This window comes from Equus przewalskii, chromosome 8, assembly GCF_037783145.1.
Source record: "Equus przewalskii isolate Varuska chromosome 8, EquPr2, whole genome shotgun sequence".
NCBI lineage: Eukaryota > Metazoa > Chordata > Mammalia > Perissodactyla > Equidae > Equus > Equus przewalskii.
In genome coordinates, this window is record NC_091838.1 from 67,172,549 (window position 1) to 67,194,932 (window position 22,384).

Sequence of the window (22,384 nt, forward strand, 5' to 3'; positions counted from 1 at the left end):
AATTCCTGAAAGGCATTCTTTGCTCTGCCAAACCTCTCCTCCACCTCTTGGCGTTGTCACTGCTCTTGCTTCAGAAACTCAGGTATCCCCACCTTTGAGCTGACTGCTCAGTAACCTCCTGAAGTGGAGCTGGCTGCCAGTCCATGGTGGTTTACTCCTTGGATGTATGTCCTTACGCATTACGTTACATTCTCAGTTCTACTGTTTATTTCTCCTATTATAGGTATTTGATAGTGTCTTTTATCTTTACAATATCTAACCTTTTGCCTTATGATTGCAGGTAGTAATGCAATCATTAAATGTTTACTGAATAAATGAATGGGCTCAGATAGCTGATGGGTTGTAGTTTTGTTTTTTTCTGAAACACGTCATGTATTTTATTCTCATCCCCCAAAATTGGGACTTTAGCCAGCCCAGTATTTAAGACACTTGCTAAGATTCTCTAGTCTAAAGAGTGCCTTATGCAAACCCCCTAGTGTATAGGAGTGTAAAGCTTGCAAGTAATCAAATTTGGGAGAAAGGTGAGCTTCCAATTCCCTGAGTCCAAGGAGGGCACATACAGGCTGAATAGTCCACAGTAAATTTAAACTGGTTGCCAAACCGAATTTATAGAAGTATAGAGGTTGAATCAAAAAGAACATCAGATAAATGTTATATTTAATAAGATTGAACATTCCATATTCTTATCCACCCCAAATTTAAATTGCTCAAGTTTTTCTAACTCATAATATTGGCTAATGTAATATGGTGAGAACTGCCATCTGGTCTCCCAGTCTGGGTAGATGAGCATATGGTAATTGTGCTTTCTTTTTTGGAAAATTAAGCTTAACATTAAGTCGGACGTTATTCCTAGATTCCACAGTGAATGTTAATATATTGTCAGGTACTCTGGTTTCAAAAACCTAATGATGCCTATTGTTTTACATACTTTTAGTGAGTTGTTTAGGTCATAAGATTACTAAATCTATTAAGTGAAAGTTATTTTGTAAGTTTCTTTTTGGTATTCACAGTTTGCTTTGTGGCCGTAGGTACACATGAGAGATCGAGAAATTGCTACCACAGCCAAGGACCTAGAAATGAGACGTCTGGAACTCGAATCACAAAAAAGACTTTATGAGAAGGTATAAATCAGCTATTTGCAATATAAGAAAAGCAGGGTTTGTGCAAACACTTTTCTTTTTTTGGGTTTAGTACTAAGGATTTTTTTGTTTTTTAATTTTTTGTGTGAGGAAAATTGGCCCTGAGCTAACGTCTGTTGTCAGTCCTCCTCTTTTTGCTTGAGGAAGATTGTCACTGAGCTAACATCTGTGCCAGTCCTCTATTGTGTGTTTGGGATGCTACCACAGGATAGCTTGATTAGTGGTGTGTAGGTCCGTACGTGCCCAGGATCCGAACCTGTGAACCCCAGGCTGCCGAAGCAGAGCACGTGAACATAACCACTGCACCACTGAGCTGGCCCCTATATGAGCTCTTTTTAGAGTGTATGTTCATGGTTTTTTAATGTTCATTTTATTTGTTTTTCTAAGCAGAATATAGTGCCATCGAGGATTGTAAGGTAGCCAGAATGTCTGAATATACAGAGCTTGTTGTAATTCTTTAATTCCTGTTTCTCTTAGCAACTTAGTCTAGTGTCTGAAGCACCAGATGTAAGCCCCAGATTTTGCCTCAGGATCTTCTACCAGCTGACTGCGTTTTCCTGTATCTGTGATAGTGACTGCAAAATTGTCCCACTGCTTCACAGGGACCTTCTAAGGTCAATCAGGCGAGAGCTGTGAAGTACTTAAAATGGAATCTTCTGGGATCAAATCAGCAAGCGTCTACTTACACACATAATTCAGTTTCCAAGACACTGGGAAAAGGAACTTTGTTAATATAAATATTTATTATAGAGGAAGAGCATTTTGCTACTCATCTATTTAATGTTGAAACTTCCTTCAGCCCTCTTAAAGTCCACCTGTGAGTTTCAAATTAGTGATAACTGCAGATATACACCAGGGAACGTACATTTGATTGTTATTCACATTAAATAAGATTTAAAACATATAGCATCCATTCATGCTTACACCACTTTTTAAGTTTCCACGCTGAACTTGAAGAGCTAAACCAGTGACTCACCCTTCCTTCAGCGAGGTCTCTCATGATTTTGAATTAGGTTAATTCATCTGGACCAAGCTTAAGTTTACTTTCTACTATCTTTTCTTTGGGGGAGGTGAGACGGTGGCACCAGGAGGCATGATTTCAAGTTAACAGAAAATTTGCAAGAAAAACACTAAGAATTTCCAAATAGTTTCTTCTCAGATTCTCAAATATTAACATTTTGCTAAATTTGCATCATCCTTCTCTATCTGTACACATATACACACACAGATACTGTTGCAGACATGTTCCTCTTTAACCCTAATTGCTTCAGTGTATATTTCCTAAAACCAAAGATTCCTTATTACATAACCACAATACAGTTATCAAAATCTGGAAATTACAATATTATTAGTATCTGTTGCAAACACCTTATTTAGATTTTATCAGAATAAACTTATTGTCCTAAAACGTCCTTTAGAGAAAAAGAAAATCTAAGATAATCCATTTGTCACTTATGTCTCGTTAGTCTCCTTTAAATTGGAACCATTCCCGAATCTGTCTTTAATTTTATGATATTGATATTTTTGAAACATACAGGCCAGATATTTTGTAGAATGTCCCTCAGTTAGTGTTTCTCTGTTCCCTCATGATAAGAGTCAACTTCCGGCACGCTTGCTGGAATGCCACAGAAATGATATTGTTTCTTTCTGTGTATCATATCATTTTTGCTATCTTTTGAAAGATATATTAAAGCAAATAAATACAGTTAGAGAAGACTTAACCTACTCAGTAAAACTAACTTATAAAATCATGGATTTTATGAGGTCATTCGATAGAAAGGTGCTGCTACTGCCTTTTTCAAGTTAACTTTAGTGATTAACACTTTATCTGCCAAACTTACCTCTTATGTTAGGTTGGTTAAATGTGTCTATTTCTAAACAAATTATATCCTAGGAAAACAGATGATATTGTGATTACCTCTATTGGAAATATGAGCTCAGCATTCCATATATATCTAATTTGAGTAAAATTTTTTTAACAAAAGAATAAAACTAAGCACGAACAAAGAAGCAAATACTGGCCTACGATCCAGATGCTATCTCCTTCTTCATTTTCTAGGACCTTGTTTCATCAAGTCCGTTTTCTGTCTCTGTCTTGTGCGTGTCCTCGTGCGTGTGTACCTTCTCCTTGGCATAAGACTAGCCTTGCCAAGATTGCTGTGAGGGTGAAATAAGTTAGTATGTTTATGTCTGTGTCAGGAGTTCCCAAGACTACCCTCAGGTTCAGTGATTTGCTAGAAGGATTTAGAGAATTCAGAAAAACTGTTATACTCATAGTTACAGTTTATTACACTGGAAGGATACAGATTACACTCAGCAAAGGTAAAAGGCACATAAGGGGGCCAGCCCTGGTGGCCTAGTGGTTAAGTTCAGTACACTCTACTTTGGCGTTCCCAGGCGCAGACCTACACCACTCATCTGTCAGTGGCCACACTGTGGCAGTGGCTCACATATGAAAAAAAAAGGAAGATTGGCAACAGATGTAAGCTCAGGGCAAATCTTCCTCAGCACAAAAAAAAGACACATAGGTGGAGTCCAGGAGAGACCAGGCACAAGCTTCCAGTTGTCCTCTCCCAGTGTACCATACAGATAGCACTTAATTTTGTTAGCAAAGTTGTGTAACAACCCTTATAGAGTATTACCAACCAAGCAAGCTCACCTGAATTTGGTGTTCAGGATTTGCCTGGGGGCTGGTCATGTAAGCGTGGAACATGCATGTGGCTGGCCTTACTTCTTCAGCGGTGGGCAGGCTGATTATGTGTGGCCCAAGGTGCCCACTGTGAATAACATTGCTAGTATAAATTATCTGGCCCAGCCCAAGGCCCCAGCTGTACAGAGACACTCCTATCAGGAAGGATATTCCAAGGGCTTGGAGCTGGTCAAGGGCTAATCGTTTTTGTGGAAGGTTCAGGATTTGAATAAATCACACTACTGAGTGAACCCTTTACTGCACAGTGTCTGATGTGTGGCACCAGCTGGGTAGCTGTTAGTTCCCCTCCTTCCCCCTTGGCCTAAAACGCTCCATCATTTTATAAAATGAGCTGACAGCTTCCTCCCTCCGTCTGCTGCTTCAAACCGTCACCCTATCTTATGCTCTTCATTATTTTTAGATTTCCATTGTCTTCCTCCTGACCCTTAATCTCTATACATGCACCATTTTACCTCTCTATGGAGTAGCTAAAATTCTGTAGTTTGCTTTTCTCTTTGACTTAATAAAATCCTTTTTCTGAACGGTCATATGCCTTCATAGTCGTCATTCGTAGTGGCTGTTGATGAGCCCTAACTTATGTAAACTTGGCTTCTGGTGTTAGATGGTTAAGTGGGTTACAATTTTTGGCAGTAAATTTCTTCACACATTCATCTTCTCTACATATAGGTGAAACACATTTTTAACTAATTATGACGGTAGTTATGCTGCCAGTAGATAATTAGAAAAGTAGGAAAAGAATCTGTCAATCAGAAAATGCCTACTGATATCATCAGTAAGAATAAGTGAGATTATTTGGAACATAAAATTGATATTTTGCTCTTTTTAACTGAAGTCTTCATGAATACTGTTTGCTACCTCCCCCGTCCACTGTACCCATTAGCCCTCACTCCCCATTCTCCTGCCCCTGCCAACCACTCATTCACTTTCTGTCTCTCTGGATTTGCCTATTCTAGACATTTCATATAAATAAATCATACAATATATGGTCTTTTTTGACTGGCTTCTTTCACATAGCGTAATGTTTTCAAGGTTTATCCATGTTGCAGCATAAGCCAGTACTTCATTCCTTTCTATGGCTGAATAATAGTCCATTCTGTGGATAGACTGTATTTTGTTTATCTTTTCTTCAGTGGGTGAATATTTGGGTTGTTTCCACTTTTTGGCCGTGATGAGTAGTGCTGCTGTGAACATATATGTACAACTTTTTGTTTGGGCATGTGTTTTCAGTTCTCTTAAATATATACCTAGGAGTATAGAGTTCCAATTTCTCTGTACTCAGGAACAATTGTTATTGTTGGTGTTTTTCTGATTATAGCCATACTAGTGGGTGTGAAGTGGTATCTTGTGGTTTCGATTTGCATTTCCCTAATGACTAGTGATGTCAAGCATCTTTTCATGTGTTTATTGACCATTTTCCTGTCTTCTTTGGAGATCATGTGGTTCATGTCTATTCAAAGTATGGAGGACCATACTCTCTTGACTTTTAATATGTCATAGAATTTTTTGTTGAAAACTAGACATTTTAAGTAATAAAATATGGCAATTCTGGAATCAGATTCTCCTCTTCCCCCCGCCCCGCAGGGTTTCTTGTTGTTTCTTTGCTTAGTGACTTTTCTAAATTAATTCTGTAAATTCTCTGTTCTTTGTTATTTGTAGCCACTGAAGTCTCTGGACAGAGGTTTTCTTAGATGCCTTGAACCAGTAAGGCCCTAGTCTTTGCTGGGGGCTGTGTGCATCACACTGGGGCTAACCCTCAGCACTCAGCTAGATAGTTTACAACTCTGTCTTAGATTTTACTTCCTCATGATGCAAAACCTCAATTCACCAGAGTTGAGAGCTTGGGACCTTCTCAGGTCTGAGCATTCACACAGCACTTGGCATGAGCACAGCCCTAAACATGCACGCAGCCTTCTAGAGTCCCAGGAATCTGTCAGAGCTTTCAAAACCCGCTGTAGACGTCTAATTCCCCAGCTTTTCTTATAAAGCTTTTTGAGGAGCCTGTTGTTTGCTCTGTGACCCACTGCCTCAGGCAGCCAGGATATTCAACTGCTTCCTCTGATTGTCTCCAGGGAAAAAGCTGTTAAAAGTAGACTAGTTCTCAGTCAGGTCAAATAAAGACAGCCTTGGTAGTGGGCTCTTCCAGAACCACCCGCCAGGTCAGCTGGTGACAGTTCTCTGGGAAAGGGAGTTTGAAGGAGCTCCAGCCCCATTGTGCCCCCTCCATTGGCCATCAGGCTGCTGGTTTTCAAGGCTAATGCAGAGCTGAGAGATGGGGAGGAATAGGAGTCGTGCAAGTTAAAAATGCCCGTCCAGGGTGGCGCAGCAGTTAAGTTCACACGTTCCGCTTCTCAGCAGCCTGGGGTTCGCCGGTTCAGATCCCAGGTGCAGACATGGCACCGCTTGGCAAAAGCCATGCTGTGACAGGCGTCCCACGTATAAAGTAGAGGAAGATGGGCATGGATGTTAGCTCAGGGCCAGTCTTCCTCAGCAAAAAGAGGATTGGCAGTACTTAGCTCAGGGCTAATCTTCCTCAAAATAAAAAAAAATTTAAAAATGCTGTCCAGCTTGCCATTCTTAGCAGGTTTTAGCCGTTTTTATAAATAACTGCTCCCCAGATTGCTGTGAGCCTTCAGCTGATTTCCAGAGCCAGGAGAAAGCTTGTTTACCCAGTGTTCTCGTGCTGTTAGGAGGAGTGTGTACAGTTCCTTACTCTTATTTTCACTGATGTCACTGCTGTTTGCTTCTTACTTTGGAAGATGATAACATTTTTTATTTGTGAGCATATTAGTATTCTGAAAAACGGTCATTTTTGTGTTCTAACATTATATATAGATCGGTGATTTTTTTTTTTTTAACAAACGATTTTTTTTAACAGAATCTTAGTACAAGTCAAGAAGCTATTGCAAAAGAAATGAGAGAAGATGCAGATGCCTATAGACGAAAAGTGGATCTTGAAGAACACATGTTTCATAAACTGATGGAAACACATCAAACTCAGATCCAAAACACCCAGAAGGTAAAAATATGGTAAATTTAGCATATATGTATGGAGGGAGACATTCCCATTTGTCATCCTTTTAAAAGAAGGAATTCAAAATTGAACTCTGTCAAGTTGAAGTTATTCATTTCTTTGCTTCAGTTATTAGAGTTTCTAGAATCTCACATTATTTTATTTATAGGTTACTTCTTTGACAGCCATATACACTTGTCTTTTATACTCTGAGACTTTTAAGACAAGAAAATACAAAGGAAAAGGTAACTTTATAAATTGTAGTGTCCCACCATGTCACGTCTCAGAAACTGTCCCTGAGGAGATCAGCTGCAAAACCTCGGGTCTCGGCCTGGCATACGAGCCAGCATTTCCAAAGGGGATTGTCTAGAGTATTCGTGTCGGCGAAAATAGTCCATAAGCAATCTATAAATGAAAATTGGGGTGAGTTTATTCTGAGCCAAATGTGAGGACCATAGAGCCCGGGGCCTTCCTTCTGCACAAGGAAGGTGTACAGAGTGGTTATATACCCTCAAAGAGCATGTTTCACAGGGTTGGAATGCCTCTGTTACAGCAGTCACGAGACTGCTCTGTCGGCACAGCGACTGATGGACACAGCAGGTCTCAGTGGACACAGCAGGGTGGTAGGTCTGTTGTCTCGAGCTGGGTGATCACAGGGGAGCGCAGCAATCAGTTCCAAGCATGAGGAGAGATGCTTATCCTTACAGAAATGCCAGCGTGGGAAGTTGCATCTTTATCTTAAGGCCATTTGATCTTGTCTTTGGGACATAGCAAATGCTTAAAGCAGATACACAATGCATGCTCAACGGCCATGTCAGGCCCTTTTGGAAAAACAAGGTCAGGCCGAATTAGGTTTACACCAAATGGCTTCCTCATATACTCCAGTGTATCCTATTGTTTGCCATTTATTTGTCATTAGTAACTATTTATTATTCAATAAAATAGGGGATGGCAAATAAGTATTAGAAATACTGTCTTAAAGTTAGGTTTTTTCATGCCAAGTCTGAAGATATAGTACATTATGAATCTTTAAGAAAATTTCCTAAACTTATGTTATAGAATTTCTTGTGGAGTACCCTTTCAGGAGTGCTGGCTTAAATGGACTGAAATAGAATTTGAAATCATCAAGAAAGAACTTTCTCTATTATCCTTTTAACGAAATGTTACATGGGTCTGTGGCAGGGCCTGGCCCTGGTCCAAAACCCAGGGATAGTGTAAGGTTTCGTACCTTCTGTTCCGCAAAATCCCTTGGCTGCGCCCTCTGGAATATCGCACCATTTTTTTTTCCTCATAGGCTTTTGTCCAGTCTGTAAGAGTGGACTCTTCTGATTCCTTTTCAAAGGGCTGAAACATGGAGGTATTTAATCCCACCCATCCGTTAGCCTAGCCTGGAAGACCTCAGCCTCGGCTCTGCCTTAAAATCACCTCAAGAGCCTTCTACAAGTACCTGCATCCAGCCGCCCCAGAGATTGATTTAACTGCTTTGTGCTGGGGCCTGGACATCAGTTTGTTTTAAACACTGAGTTGATTCTAATATACAACCAAGGCTGAACAGCTGCCCTAGACTCTTGAATACGTTGAATGGATAAACCATAATTTTCTATAGTCTGACCTTGTTTCTGAAATTTTTCTTAGTTAATTGAAGAAAATTTGGCAAAAGCTGAACAAGCATGTCTGAATACTGACTGGCGAATTCAAGCTTTACGTAAGCAAAGAAGTGGTGATCTACAGCGAAATGAGTGTTACCAGGAAACGGCCAAACTCCTTCAGAAAAACAGAAGGAAAGAAATAGAAGTGTTAAATGCATTGAGCGAGGAGGAAGCTAAAAAGGTAAGAATGGTGTGGTAAACTTATTAACCATTTAAATTTTGGAATATTACATATCAAATGACAAAAGCACCACACCAAATAATTTTTGTTGGAAAAGATCTTAAAGATGATCTCATTTTAATAGATGTTGCGCAAAGACGACATCCAATGTTTTATATGTAGCTGCTGGTAACAAAACCAAAATAACAGTGACTATGAGACAGACAGAAGTATTTTTCTTTTTCGTATGAAAGAAGTCTAGAGGTGGGCAGTCCTTGGTATCCTGGCTCCCAGGTCGTCAGGGAAGCTGCCTTCTCCAGCCTTTCCACCGGCTTCCTGGTGTATGTCTTCCATTCTCAAGGCTGCCTTACCATCCAAGATGACTGGAGTTCCAGCTCTCACATCTACGTTCCATTCAGCAGGAGGACTATAGGACAGAAGTGCAAAAGGTCTCACCTCCCAGCCAAGACAATTCCTTTTTTACTCCTTTCTGGAAATCCCACATTTCTAGCCACATTTGATTGCAAAGGATGTTGGGAAATATAGTATCTTTAGCAGGGAACATTATCATGTCAAATAAAATTAGAATTCCATTCTAAAGAAGAATCAAAGAATGGATTTGAGGAGGCAGCTTGAATATTCGTCACACACGTGTTACCTTTGGGTTGATCCTCCCCTCAGCTCCGGGCTCCCTGCTCTGTAGACACTGCAGACACAGTGCCCTTCCCTGAGGACGCTGACGGGCTGGGGAGAGATCTGGAACGAGGCAGCTGGCTTCAGTCCCTTCCTGTTTCTGCTGCTCCATCATAATGTCTATTCTGAAAGCTTTCCATCGTGTATGTTCTTCAAGTTGCTATTCCAGATTCACTTTCCTCCGACCTCACCGCAGGGGCGTGGGCCCCTAGCTGACGGCCCTTCCACCAAGGACAGGGAGGGGCGGGAGGGATGCCCGGGTCACTGGGCTCTCCTCCTCGGGAAGCTGTGGTGGAGCCCACTTAACTTCAAGGCAAGGCTTGCTGACTCGAGGGCACGAGTGGGTAAGAGCAGGTGTTGGGTCAGCCCCGTGGCTGAGTGGTTAAGTTCGAGCGCTTTGCTTCGGTGGCCCAGGGTTTCGCCAGTTCGAATCCTGGGCACGGACATGGCACAGCTCATGAAGCCATGCTGAGGCAGCGTCCCATATGCCACAACTAGAAGGACCCACAACTAAAACATACAACTATGTACTGGGGGGCTTTGGGAGAAAAAGGAAAAATAAAATCTTAAAAAAAACAGAGCAGCTGCTGCTCTCCTCGGTGAAGTGGTCCATGTGAGCAGCCTGAGAGTCACAGGCACCGCCCAGGCTCTGCAGGGACAGGTGCTTCTCTGTGTCTGGTGTCCTGGCTTCTAGAGCTGGCTGGCGACTCTGTGGCCTTGGAACATCACTCAGACTCAGTCTCCTCATCAGGAACCTGAAAGGGATGGACCTTGATGGTCCTTCCCGGCCTTAATGGTTCCTTTAGGTATTTTTGTAATGTAATGCATATTTAATACATTAGCATTTCTGTAACATAAAAATTATACGTGTGTTTGCATATAAAAGCTGTAGCATCTCTAGAACATTGGTAACTTAAGGTGTTATATAGTATTTTAAATTTATAATTTTAGTACCCTTTGAGCTAATTTAAGATAATTGTTTTCTCACATCAGAAAGAAGAAGGTGGGGGCTAATGGAGATCACACAGCTTCCCTGTAGTCATCGTCGCAAGAATTCAGTCTCTGAATTTTGTAGACTTTAAAGGCGTAGCGTTCAAATTAAATAAAACAATTGCCATTAATTTAAAAACTAGCTTAATCCCATAAGAGTTGAGATTTGAAATGGGTTGGAATGGATTATTTCGATGACACTTGTTTGCACGTGGCGCCTGAGGTACTGAGGGTCCGTCAGGAGTGCCTCTACTTTCGAAGCCCTGCGGCAGCCCTGGGCCCAGGCACCCAGGCCGCCCTAATTCCACATGGCTGCTGCGTGCCTGGGGCATCCACGAGGAGGCGGAGGGGAGGAAACGGGCTCATTCCTCTGCAGGAGCTTGCGTTAGCACAGTTTTTATGTGATTTTTTTTTTTTCACTTATTTGTATTTAGTGGGAAGAAGCCAAAGAAAAAGACTTCCATTTGAAATCGGAAAGGAAGGTTTCTGCCCTTTCAGACGCATCTAGAAAGTGGTTTCTAGAGAAGGAGATAAGTGACGCTGTGGAGCATGCTGAGCGTCCGCATGGTAAAGGTGAGTGTCTGAAGTGCCTCTCTCCCTCTTCATGCTGTCACAGGCTCATCTCATGTGACCTGCTATCGTGGATAAGTCCTTGAGGTATATTGTGGCACTGGTATTCAAATTATTGCTCAGCCAAAAGGTAATCACTAGTCACCATTTTTTTGGTCAAAAAGAGTGAGAAAAAGCTGAGGAAATGGAGCTGTTAAAAAAACAGCTCCAGTCAAGAAAAAGTTCTCAACCATCCTGTAGGACTGTCTTTTATTCCATGGTTCCTTGGCATTCCCTTAATGTGTTAGAATATGTTTTGTTCCGAAAGTGCTATTTCTAGTTCATTTTAGTAAAAATTTGTGCTTTGCCAATAGCTGGTCCTCAGAACAATAGAGTATTAAAGTAGCACAAGGAAACTTCTTGTAAGATCGAACCAAACGTTAGGTTTTGGTTCAGGGCTTACAGTGGCATCAGCTGAAAAATCAGAATTACAATTTAAAATTCTAAAATAGAGTACAGATACAGGGAACTTTTATTTTACTGTAGTTTGTATTGTTTTGGTCTTTGTAATGTATATCTGTTGCTTTTTTTAGTAACAGCCTTGTTGATAGATAATTCACATGGCATACCATTCACCTGTTTAAAGTGTACAGTTCAATGGTATTGTGTTACCATATATTAAAAAATAGATTGAGTTGTGCAGCCATCACCACAATCCATTTTAGAACATTTTCAGCACCCCAGAATAAATGCCATACCTCTTTGCAATCATTCCCCATTTCCCATCACCTGCCCCCAGCCCCTGGCCACCACTAATCTCCTTCCTGTCTCTATAGATTTGCCTCCTCAGGAAATTTCGTATAAATGGAATCATACAGTCTCTGGCCTTTAGTGTCTGACTTGTTTCACCTAGCATGTTTGGAGGTTCACCCATGTTGTAGCATATATCAATGCTTTCGTTCCTCCTTATTGCTGAATAATATTCCACTGTCTGGACGGTCCACATTTTATATATCCATTCATCAGTTGATGGACATTTAGGTTGAGTCCACTTTGTGGCTTTTGTGAATGATGCTGCTATGTGCATGACTCTTATAATTCACAAATTTGAAAAGTAAAAATATATATTTGAAGCTGTCATCATATAATTGTCTACTTTTGAAACCCCTCATTATTTCTCATACTTTAGATTTAGGTCCCAAATAGCACCCAGAGCACTTGAGGGGACTAGGGAGTGGAATGTCACTCTTTGCACAAATTAGCTATTTAAAACTGGCTTATGAAAGATACTGCTGGAGCTGCCCCTTCTCCCCAGCCCTCTCACACTTACCCCTGCTTTGGAAAGAAACAAACCTGGAGGCTTTTAGAGAACGTGTGGATTTAGAAATTGAAAAGAGGAAGAAACTGCAAAAAAATTCCCTCGTCAGTCTTCCTACTTGTCGGCCCCTCTGCCTCCGTGATGTCTTCCCACCGTGCTACCTAAAGTTTTTAACTTTCCTAAATTTCACCTAAAATTGGTTAATAATCATCCATTTTTCAAAAGGCAAAATGTAAGGATTTGTCATTTTCTTAATTAGTGTGTATAAATTAAACCAGAGTCATTTAGTCCTGGAACCAGGAGATAATCAGCTCTAACTAGGAGGATGACCTTTTGGCTGGAGGTGCTCGGTGCTGGTTTGTCACTCAGAGCCTGGAAGGGAGGCACCAGGAGCTAGGAAGCAGACAGGCATGTGCCAACAGCAGGGCACTTACGTAAAACTCGCCCAGTGTCAAATCTTTACTAGCAATGGAGAAGAAATTCTTATTCTCTTCCAGAAAACAGAACCTTCTGGACATTGTGAATGGCCCTTGCTGCTCCTAAAATTCGAGGTCCAAAAACTTAAATTGTAGCTGAATAGCTATGTCTTATAAAGTAATATTAGTCCAGATTTTTAACTGAACAAAGGATTTGAATAGACAGTTCTGCAGAGAAGATATACACATGGCCAATACACACATAAAAAGATGTTCAACTTCATTAGTCATTAAGGAAATACAAATCAAAACCAAATGACAAAACAATTAAAAAATTTTTTTAAAACACAGTGAGATACCACTTCATACCCGCTAGTGGACTATAATCAAACAGGAGCAAGTGTTGGTGAGGATCAGAGAAACTGGATCCGTGCCAGTGGGAGTGTAAAATGGTGCAGCCACTTTGGGAAACAGTTTGGCAGTTGCTCCAAGGGTTAAACATAGAGTGACTACATGACCCAGCAGTTCCCCTCCGAGGTATATACGCAGGAGATTCAAAAATATGTCCTCACAAAAACTTGTGATGACGTTCATAGTACCATTATTCGTAATAGCCAAAAAGTAGAAACAAGCCACGTATCTATCAAATGAGTGGATCAGCGAAATATGGCCGATCTGTACAGTGGAATCTTATTTAGTAACAAAAAGGAATTAAGTACCGATTCATACTACAAAATGCATGAACCTTGAAAACCTTTTGCTAAGATAAAGAAGCTAGACAGAAAAGGCAACGCGTCATACGATTCCTTTCATATGAAATGTCCAGAATAGGCAAATCTGTAGAGTCAGAAAGTAGATTAGTGGTTGCTGGGGGTTTGGTGGGTGACTGCTAATGAGTATGGCGTTTCTTTTTGGGGTGATGAAAATGTTCTAGAATTAGTGGTGATATGGCACAACTCTGAATATACCAGAAACACTGACTCGTACACTTCAAAAGAGTGAATTTTATGGAATGTGACTTGTATCTCAATGAAAATGTTATTTTAAAAAAAAAATACATTAGTAAATGTTGTGGCACCATTGGCCCAGGTTTTTAAACTACTGGGCCTTGAAGAAAGGGGAGGGCTTAGAGCAGTGGGGAGGACGTGTCAGAGGGAGAATTTCACGGTAGGTGCAGCAGCCGAAAGTGGATGACAGGAGTCCTGGGCCCAAGTCCCACCTTTATGGCAGATGAACACAAGAGCTTAAATCAACTTAGCGAGTCACTAAGCTGTGCTCTCTGGTTAGTTTATTTAACTACTTGCCTTCATTCATTTGAATTTATTCAGAAATACGTACTGGTCTTCAGTTTTCTCATTTGTAAAATGAGAAGATTATAGACTAGGTGATCTTTAATTTTGTTACAGTTCTAACATTATATTACACTTTCTAACAATTTGTGGCTTGTGGGCCTCTCTGAGAATCTCCCCCAGAAACATGCACATAAACATATACAGAAAAATTTTCCCTTGTAATTTCTGTGGATTCACCAACCGAGAGCCTCCACAAACTTTGCTTATGTGTGATAGAACTTGAAGGTAATTGATCAACAGCAGGCAGCTGCCTGTCGTGGTGATAGAGGTTAGGGCAACTGGAGCAGAGTGACCATACAAGGATGGATATAGGTGCCATTGGAGAAGGTAGGTACAGGGACCGGAAGTGCCAGGCCCAGGAACTGGGCCCCATCCCGTGTGCCAGCCTGGCTGCAGAGCAGAAGGAGCTGTGGAGAACCCTGGCATAGGGCTTGCCGCCTGGGTAAGGAAAAAGAAGGAAACTTAGTTTGTGCCCTTTTGTTCCTTTTGAATTTTATGGTTCATGTAATGCCAATTGAGTAAATAAAGACTAATTTAAAATAAGACTCACCTTTGGGGCTTTAAAATACGTACATTAAGAAAAACAAGTTGCAGTTCAAAAAGTATAGGAGAAGAACTCACTTTTTACTTACGTGTTCAAATCTGTTACAATTAGCTTTGGGGTTTTTTGTAAATTACAGATTTTTTTTAAACCTACGTGTATTCAGGACCTCACCAACGGTGATTTAATTCGGCAGATCTAGGGTGAAAGCTAGGAAGCTGGATTTTTGTTTTAAGGTTTCATAGGGGGATCTGCTCACAGTGTGTGAAATGTTGCTGTAGGCAAAAGGAACTGTTAGCTGTTTGAACAGAGGACATTCACAACATGGCCCTTTGGGAAGATGAGCTAACCAGCCGTGGCAGAATGGATTTGGGAGGACCGGTGAGAGGCAAGGACCTGTGAGGGCTCAGGTTTGGAAGGATCCAGTATCCGGTCTGTGAATCATCTCTGCACCACTGGGATAGAGGTCCTCCGGCCTGTGCCAGAATACTTACTGAACTGGAGGGCTCATTCCTTATTCCCTAGTCTGCCAGTATTTCATTTAAAGGTTACTCCTTCCTCATGTAAAGTTGAATCTGGTTTTGTTTTTGTTTTGTTTTACTGGTTTTTTGTAAATTCTCTCACTAGACACTGTTCTCTGGAGCAATGCAGATTACATTTACTATCTCTGCCACATACATGGCAGCCCCTCAAATATTTGAAGATGACCCCTTTTTTTTCTTTTTGCTGAGGAAGATTGGTCCTGAGCTAACATCTGCCACCAGTCTTCCTCTTTTTGTAGTGAGTTGCCACCACAGCATGGCCACTAACAGACAAGTGGTATAGGTCCACGCCCAGGAACTGAACCCCGGCCATGAAGCCAAGTGTGCCAAATTTAACCACTAGGCCACTGGGGCTGGCCCTTGAAAATGAGTCATATTCCATTCTCCTACACCAGTTCAAATTAGTCATTTGGTAACTAGGCACATTGTCTTAATGACTTTGAGCTAAAACTATGAGTTAAAACCTTTAGCTGAAGCTCTTGAGACCAGGTAAAAGCATTTTAATAACCCATGCAACCCCAGCAGTCTGGGCCAGGCTCCTGGTGGCTTGGGCCCAAGGGATGGGAGTAGAAAGGAAGGGACGACGCTGGTATGAAAAATCAAGAAGACCTGTGTCTTATTGGATGCAAAGCTGTAGGAGTTGGGAACCGTGGAAACACAGCTGAAGGGGGAGTAGAAATTTTGAGATGAGGCGCGTGGTTAGTTGGCCCAGTGAGGTGCTGGCACACGGCCGTGCTTCTCACTCTCGGTTTCAGTTCGCCTTGCCTGTGGCTGGCTCTGCGCGGGGCCCTGCCTGCTTTAAAGCGGCGCCTCTCGGCAGGGGCTTGCTGGTCAGCTCACAGTCTTCCAGGAGATATTTGGGATCTCTGTCCTAATGTATGTTTTTTTTGAATTGTTTATTTGTTGGCTTTTTGTTTTAATTAAGGATGCTTTGAAAGTATTTTACCAAAACTTCAGCTCAGCTCTTAATTCTCACTGACTGCGTTTGCCTTCCTTTTGAGTGGTGACAGTTTCTTCTCAGAACAGAAAAGTAAGAGGCTTTTGATCCTTGGCCATTTTAATGACTAGGGAGCACTTGGAATTAATAAAGGCTTTCTACTCACTCTCAGACATCCTGTTTGTTCCTCACTTTTATAACAGTAGTGCCCAGATGCCAAAATGAGCAGGTCGCCTCAAGCTGTTTTCCTGCAACCTCCCAATCAAGTGACATTTCTGAGATGGATTCCTCAACACGGAGTAAGTTGATAAGCAAGAAAGATTCCTTCTATCTTTTAAAAGTTAGCAATATTTAAGCAAGACTGTGGCTTAAATTGTATTTATGTCACACTGAGGCCATTTTCCCAAGGCATTGATAATGAAAATCCTAATATGGAGGCAGCAAGATTCTCAAATTTCCAGCTGGGGAAAAACTAGGTCAGATGGAACCCCAAGTAGAGAAAGTTTGCCCGACTTCGCCAGTGCTCCTCCGTTCCTTCAGCACCAGCCTTGCGGCCCGAAAACGTCGGAGGCTCCAGCAGAAGCCTGTGACTAAGTAAATTAATGATGCTCATAACTACTTTTTACATTCTTGTGAAAAGAAAACCTCAGCATTATTTTTCAAAGCTACTACTACTACTTGAATTTTCCTGACTCTGTTCTGGGCTGGGCTCCGTTGAAAACTGGTGCCTGCTATGGGCACGGATGGACCGAGCACTGGGCCAGCTGAGGCAGAACCGCTGAGGGCAGGTGGCTTCCTGCTGATGCCTGGACTTTTGGTCCTTTGACTTGGTTTCCCGGAGGTTTTGTTTATTTCTGGAAGGGACGAAGTGGAAACGTCTTACGGAAATGTAGTCACAGCTTTAGCCCTTACAGGAGCTAACGATTTCCCAGGAAAGTCTTGGATTTGTTTTTAAAAGGTGGGGAAGGAAAGAAGCTCTGTTAAACTTTATTTCCAACAACTTTTTCAATAAAACTGTTGTATAAATCAATCAGAATTTAACGAGGTCTTTGAGTTCTTTTAGAAAGACAAAGTTTATACGATGTCCCCTAAGACTAGTTTTATAAGAAATACACTTAATAGCAAGTCCACTGAGGTTCCAGCATTGTGTAAAATATTTTTGCTAATTCATACTTTTATATGCATCTATAAATTCTGTGTCAGAATATGAATTAAACAAAATCGTGTGTAAGTCAAATGAGAGTACAGGAGCTTCTCAACTGTCCTCTGCTCTGACAGGGCAGAGCCTCACTTTTTAACTAGATAATTCCAAATTTGAAAATCAAGCTGAGGACATTTGGTAAGTTTAGGTTATTGGACAACAAAACAAAAAAGCATAAAAGTTGTAGTCCTGTGGGGGGAAAATAGTTTTCAGAAGTCAAAACTGTTTGAATTTGTAGAACTAAGTTTCTGAGAAGTGTATTTTTGAGTTGGTTTTTTTTTTTCCCCAAATTCCAGTATTTACCAGCCCCTCTAAATCAGTACGGGATGGCAGTTATGCTTGGACACACTGTAATATTTTCACTTTGATTCTGGATTCTTCTTGTGTTACTACTAAGAAAAGCATTTGATTTACTTATTTTTAATCATTGGGAAGTGGTCATGGTGTACATTCTGCAGTGTTAATTTGGGCGACTTGGAATGCCTTTTCTCACTTCCATTAAGCATCATAGTAAGGAAACTTACTGTTGCAAAGAATTTAAATTCTCTCTTAAACAAGCTTTGTTTTAAAATTTAAAATTTAAAATTGTTCCTAATTTAAAAGACTGTCTGTATCCCCCAAAGAAAAAAAGTGCTAAATAACCAAAAGTAGGTAAGTTCCCTGATAGCATTCATGCAATTTAACAAATGTTTGGCCTGTAAATGGAACCACATCGGGCCAGTAATATGTTAGACTTTTTTTGTTTAAGAAATTTGGTTTTTAGAATATTCATTTAATTATTGATTTTTTTTTACCTTTAAATGCTGTATCATTGCTACCATCAGAAAATCAAACTATTAGTAATTTTAAGTTTTGTTTCCAAGTTTCTTTAAGTCAAAGAAGAGTACAGTGGGACGGCGTGGAACGGGACCTGATGGAGAGAGTGAGAAATCTTCGCCAGAGACTCACGGCCCGGGCGCGCCACAGGTGTCAGACGCCTCACCTTTTGGCTGCGTAGGAGGCTTGTCACCCTGAGATAGTCAAAGAGAGAGAGACCTATTTTGCAATCAGTGACACTGATTTTTAGATTATTTATTGTAAATTCCTATAGAGATCGGCCTTTTGTATAGAAAAATGTGCGTATAAAAATTATGTGTTCTATTTAATTCTGATGCTTTTTGGCTTGTAAATGGCTTCTTGTACTTCCCACAATAAAAAAATGTTTGAAGCCACTGGCACGTGGGTTCGGTTTTCTCAGGTTGCACGGAGCAGCGTGAACCTCAGTGACTTTAGTTGATGGGGGTTCCCTTTTAGAGAGAAGCAGCGAGATAAGAGCAGGGAGCCGTCTCCACAGTGGCCGCCCAGCACTGAGAGTTCCACAGCAGCTCCAGGGCGCCCCAGCGGGGAGCGGCTGGAGTCCCAGCCCTGTGCGCCCAACAGCGGGATCTCCTCTTTGCCAGTGATCCCATCGGCATCTCTGCCTCCGCGTCTCCAGCCTCTCGTACCCTCTGCCTGCTGCTCCCGACAGCACTGACCACTGTCCCCTCTTAGCTCCACGACAGGGCTGCTCATGACTTCCTCATCTTGGGCAAATCACTTCTCAGCGCATTTTTAGAAGGAGGGTAGAAATAGCTCGTGGACTTGATGTGAGGGTTGAAGAAGATAATGTACGTAAAGCTCCGGGCACCATGCCGGCTGGTAAGTGTGCAGTCCATGGTTGTAATTCTTTTTTCTGGGGTCACAGAGCATAATTGTACGGTAGGCCAGACAGTTTCAGTCAGCAGAGCGCTTTCTGTTGTGCAAGAGGCCAAGTCCTAAAATAAGGTCCCGGCACTGTGCGAGGCGCCATTGCCAGAGAGCACTCCCCTCAGCCTGCTTTTCTGTTTGTTTGCAGGCAGTTACAGCAGGCTTCGTGGGCCAGGTGGGTGCGTTTGGCAACAGGAAGTCACTGGATATATACAATACGTAGGGTATGATGGGAACTTGGGTGACCGAGAAATTGCTTGTGCACCCAAAAACATTCAAGTTTTAAAATATTGTGCTTCTGCCCGCCGGAATCAGCTGTACATTGCCAGTTTTTGACCTCTGCTTCAGGTCTTCTTTCACTAGAATTTATACCTGCTCAGAGTGGTTTTGCAACTTCACGTACACACACACACCCTGCTTTTATAGTATTACAGTATTTCATTTGTAAAAAGTTTCTATTCGCGGCCGGCCTGGTGGCGCAGTGGTTAAGTTCGCACATTCTGCTTCTCGGCGGCCCGGGGTTCACTGGTTCAGATCCCAGGTGCGGACATGGCACCACTTGGCACGCCATGCTGTGGTAGGTGTTCCATATAGAAAGTAGAGGAAGATGGGCACGGATGTGAGCTCAGGGCCAGTCTTCCTCAGAAAAAAAGAGGAGGATTGGCAGTAGTTAGCTCAGGGCTAATCTTCCTCAAAAAAAACAAGTTTCTATTCATCCAGTGAAAGCGAGTTATGCATCCTCTCAACCAAATGTGGAAGTTCTTTTTATCACATTTTTTCAATTTTCTCTGAGCCTGCCAGTCTCCCAATAATGATCTTGATAAAGTCACTGCCTTGGCACATTTCACATACTTGGCTGAATCTCTTCAGTCATATGTACTTGGCTAGCATTTCAAAGGTTATCACATTTAATGAAATATATGAAATACATTTCTGATTATCTCTTCCTGCTTCGTGGCATTATATCCTCAACCTTACCCCAATTTCTTTATGATGTAAGTTCTCTAGGAATTGAATAAAGTTTGAGCTTGGCTAAAACTCTCCCCACACTGGCTACATTCAAAAAGCTGCTCTCCAGGCTCCTTTGAGTTTGTTAAAGCAGAGCTGTTCCTAAAGGCCTTTTCCTATTTGTTACATCCTTGCGGTTTCTCTCCCGTACAATGCTGGGTGAATGTGGGGCTTCAGCTAAATCCCTCTCCACAACAACACACTTAGAGAGTTCCTCCCAGTATTTATTGAGTGGTGTTGAGTGAATAAGCTGTTAACTTGGTTAAAGGCCTGTGCACAGTTATTGTATTCATTCGGGTTTTCCTCTGGTATGCACTCTCTGATGTTGAGCCGGATTTGAGCATTTGCTGAAGGCCCGTCCACATGTTGACCATGGTTCCATGATGACCGTTACAGAGTCATGACTACGAGGACTGCCAAAGTCTTAATAGCATGGGAGCATTAAGCACAGATTCTGGACATACTGTTTAATCTCTTACCAGTCTGGGTCCTATGGAGGGACAAACCACATGATATTTCAACGGGAAAAGTTTAATATAAAGAGTTACTCAACTATGATTGGCGAGTAACTATAAAGATGTAGAGAGAATTCAAGGGTGCCTAGGACTGAGGGAGAGCACCCAGGAGGGACAGAGCGGGAAGGGAGGCCCCTCCCTCCCGAGGCTCAGGTGCAGCCCTCGTAGGGGGAGGTGCGGTTGCAGAGCGCTGCATAAGGGAGAGGTTGCTGGGTGCCCAGGCAGCAGGAAGGAAGCCTTGGGTGCAGGCAATTCGAGGCCCCTGGGTGACAGCATACAGAGACTCTGCATCAGCACCTCGAGTGATGTCAGCGTGGCGTGTGGCCTGGTCTGTGCACTGTCCAGCACGGTCCATGTCGAGAGGGCCATGGGAAACCCCTCTCTGCAGCACAAGCAAACCAAGGCTGGAGGCAGGTGCTCAGAGCGAGTCAGGGCGCCGCTGCTGGCGCTGTCCCCGTTGGGAGGACTGCAGCAAAGTGGTCATCGGGCTGGGGCTGTGGAGTCAACTAAGAGATTGTGCATTCTGGGCACGTGGCCGGGGCAGAGCACCACTGAGGGTCCTCACACACTCACACTGCTGACGGACCGTGAAGCACGAGCAAGGATAAGCGCCACAGCACATTGCAGCTAGGGAGAGCAGCCCATTCCTGCTGCCGCGTCCTCCAGCGCCCTCTACTGACAGCTCCAGCTCGTGCACACTGTAAGGAGAAACGCCCGAGTCCAGTCCCTTACCGCAGAGCGGGCGCTAAGAGGGCGTTTGGAGCCGAGAGGCAGGAAGTTGATAACTGGCACACTCGTGCACTTGGAAGTGGCTCTAGGTTTACCTGGTTGGTTGACAGAAATGCACACTCATTGTTGGCCCTCTGTTTAATGAGATGGAGATGCTAGAATTTCCCCGGCATGAGGGAGATGAAAGTATCCGAAGGCTTAGGAACGTAGGAATGTGGGAGCGGATTTATGACATATGAACTTCTCATTCACCTCCCAACCACATGATCAGCCTGAAAGGCGCTCCGTTTGTTAAGGCACTGAGTGAAAGGAGTGTCGGCAGACTTGAACAGCTCCGTGGTGGCTCGCCTCTGTTGGTGATGTGTGAAGGTGTGAGGCCACCCTGGATATGCTCCTGACTTCACTGGGCATGATGGGATTCCATAGCAGCAGAGGCCAAGTGACAACATTAACTACCAAAGACAACCACTCACAGTAAAGGGCAGCAGAGCACTATTAGTAAGGGATCTGGGGCTACTGGTAGTTAATTATGTCCCTGAGAATAAAGTAGATAGGTAGCCTCCTAAAATGCTGCTTGATAGACGTAACCAGAAAAAGTTCAGATCTGGGGGCCAAAAACCTGATTTGAGCCACCACGATGGAAAGTCATGCCTGTCACTCATTTTCCAGATCTCAACTAGTTTCCAGATCCAAAGCCTCTTCCCTGAAGGGGAGGCCAGGTCCGCTGGAGCAAGGATCCTGCAGCAGTGAGGGCCACGTGTATATACCATAAATAATCTCCCAGCCTTCTCCAAAGGCACCTGTGGCCATTGACTCGAATGACTGTGTAAGAGGGAAAAGAACACACCCAGACCTTTCAGGGATTACTAGACGTTGGCTCCAAATCTGACACCAAAGTCAGGGCGAATGGTGGTCAGGTGATGCAGGAGTCTTGGGCCAAGTCTGAGTTACGGCGGACGAAGTTGGACCATGAAGCAACTGTGGCTAGTTTCCGAGTACCTGAGTGTCTAATAAACATACTGACAAATGGCAGAAGCTCCACACTGGCACTATGACCCATCGAGTAACAGCCTTTCGGGTAGAAAAAGCCAAGTGAAAGCTCTGGAAGGTCCCCCCTACCAGGAGAGTAAGCCCAAGGATTACCGGCTCCCTGATGGGGAACTGCGGAGATCAGTGCCGCCGTCAAAACCGGGAGGATGA

At 42.7% G+C, this 22,384-nt stretch overlaps 1 protein-coding gene across 12 annotated transcripts in view; it reads left to right on the forward strand.

The window, feature by feature from the left end:
- TBC1D31 (TBC1 domain family member 31) overlaps positions 1-18,418 on the forward strand; it is an 87,148-nt gene extending 68,730 nt beyond the window's left edge. For 6 of the 12 annotated variants that reach the window (XM_070631979.1, XM_070631974.1, XM_008540294.2 and 3 more), the window contains 6 exons: positions 1,029-1,121; positions 6,725-6,865; positions 8,495-8,689; positions 10,786-10,924; positions 16,210-16,305; positions 18,071-18,418. In XM_070631979.1, coding sequence (XP_070488080.1) covers positions 1,029-1,121; positions 6,725-6,865; positions 8,495-8,689; positions 10,786-10,924; positions 16,210-16,305; positions 18,071-18,204 — 798 coding nt within the window. In that variant the 3' untranslated portion in view covers positions 18,205-18,418. The remainder of the gene's footprint in view (positions 1-1,028; positions 1,122-6,724; positions 6,866-8,494; positions 8,690-10,785; positions 10,925-16,209; positions 16,306-18,070) is intronic. The other 6 variants (XM_070631977.1, XM_008540295.2, XM_070631976.1 and 3 more) reach the window with 3 other exon arrangements.
- Positions 18,419-22,384: the final 3,966 nt, after the last annotated feature.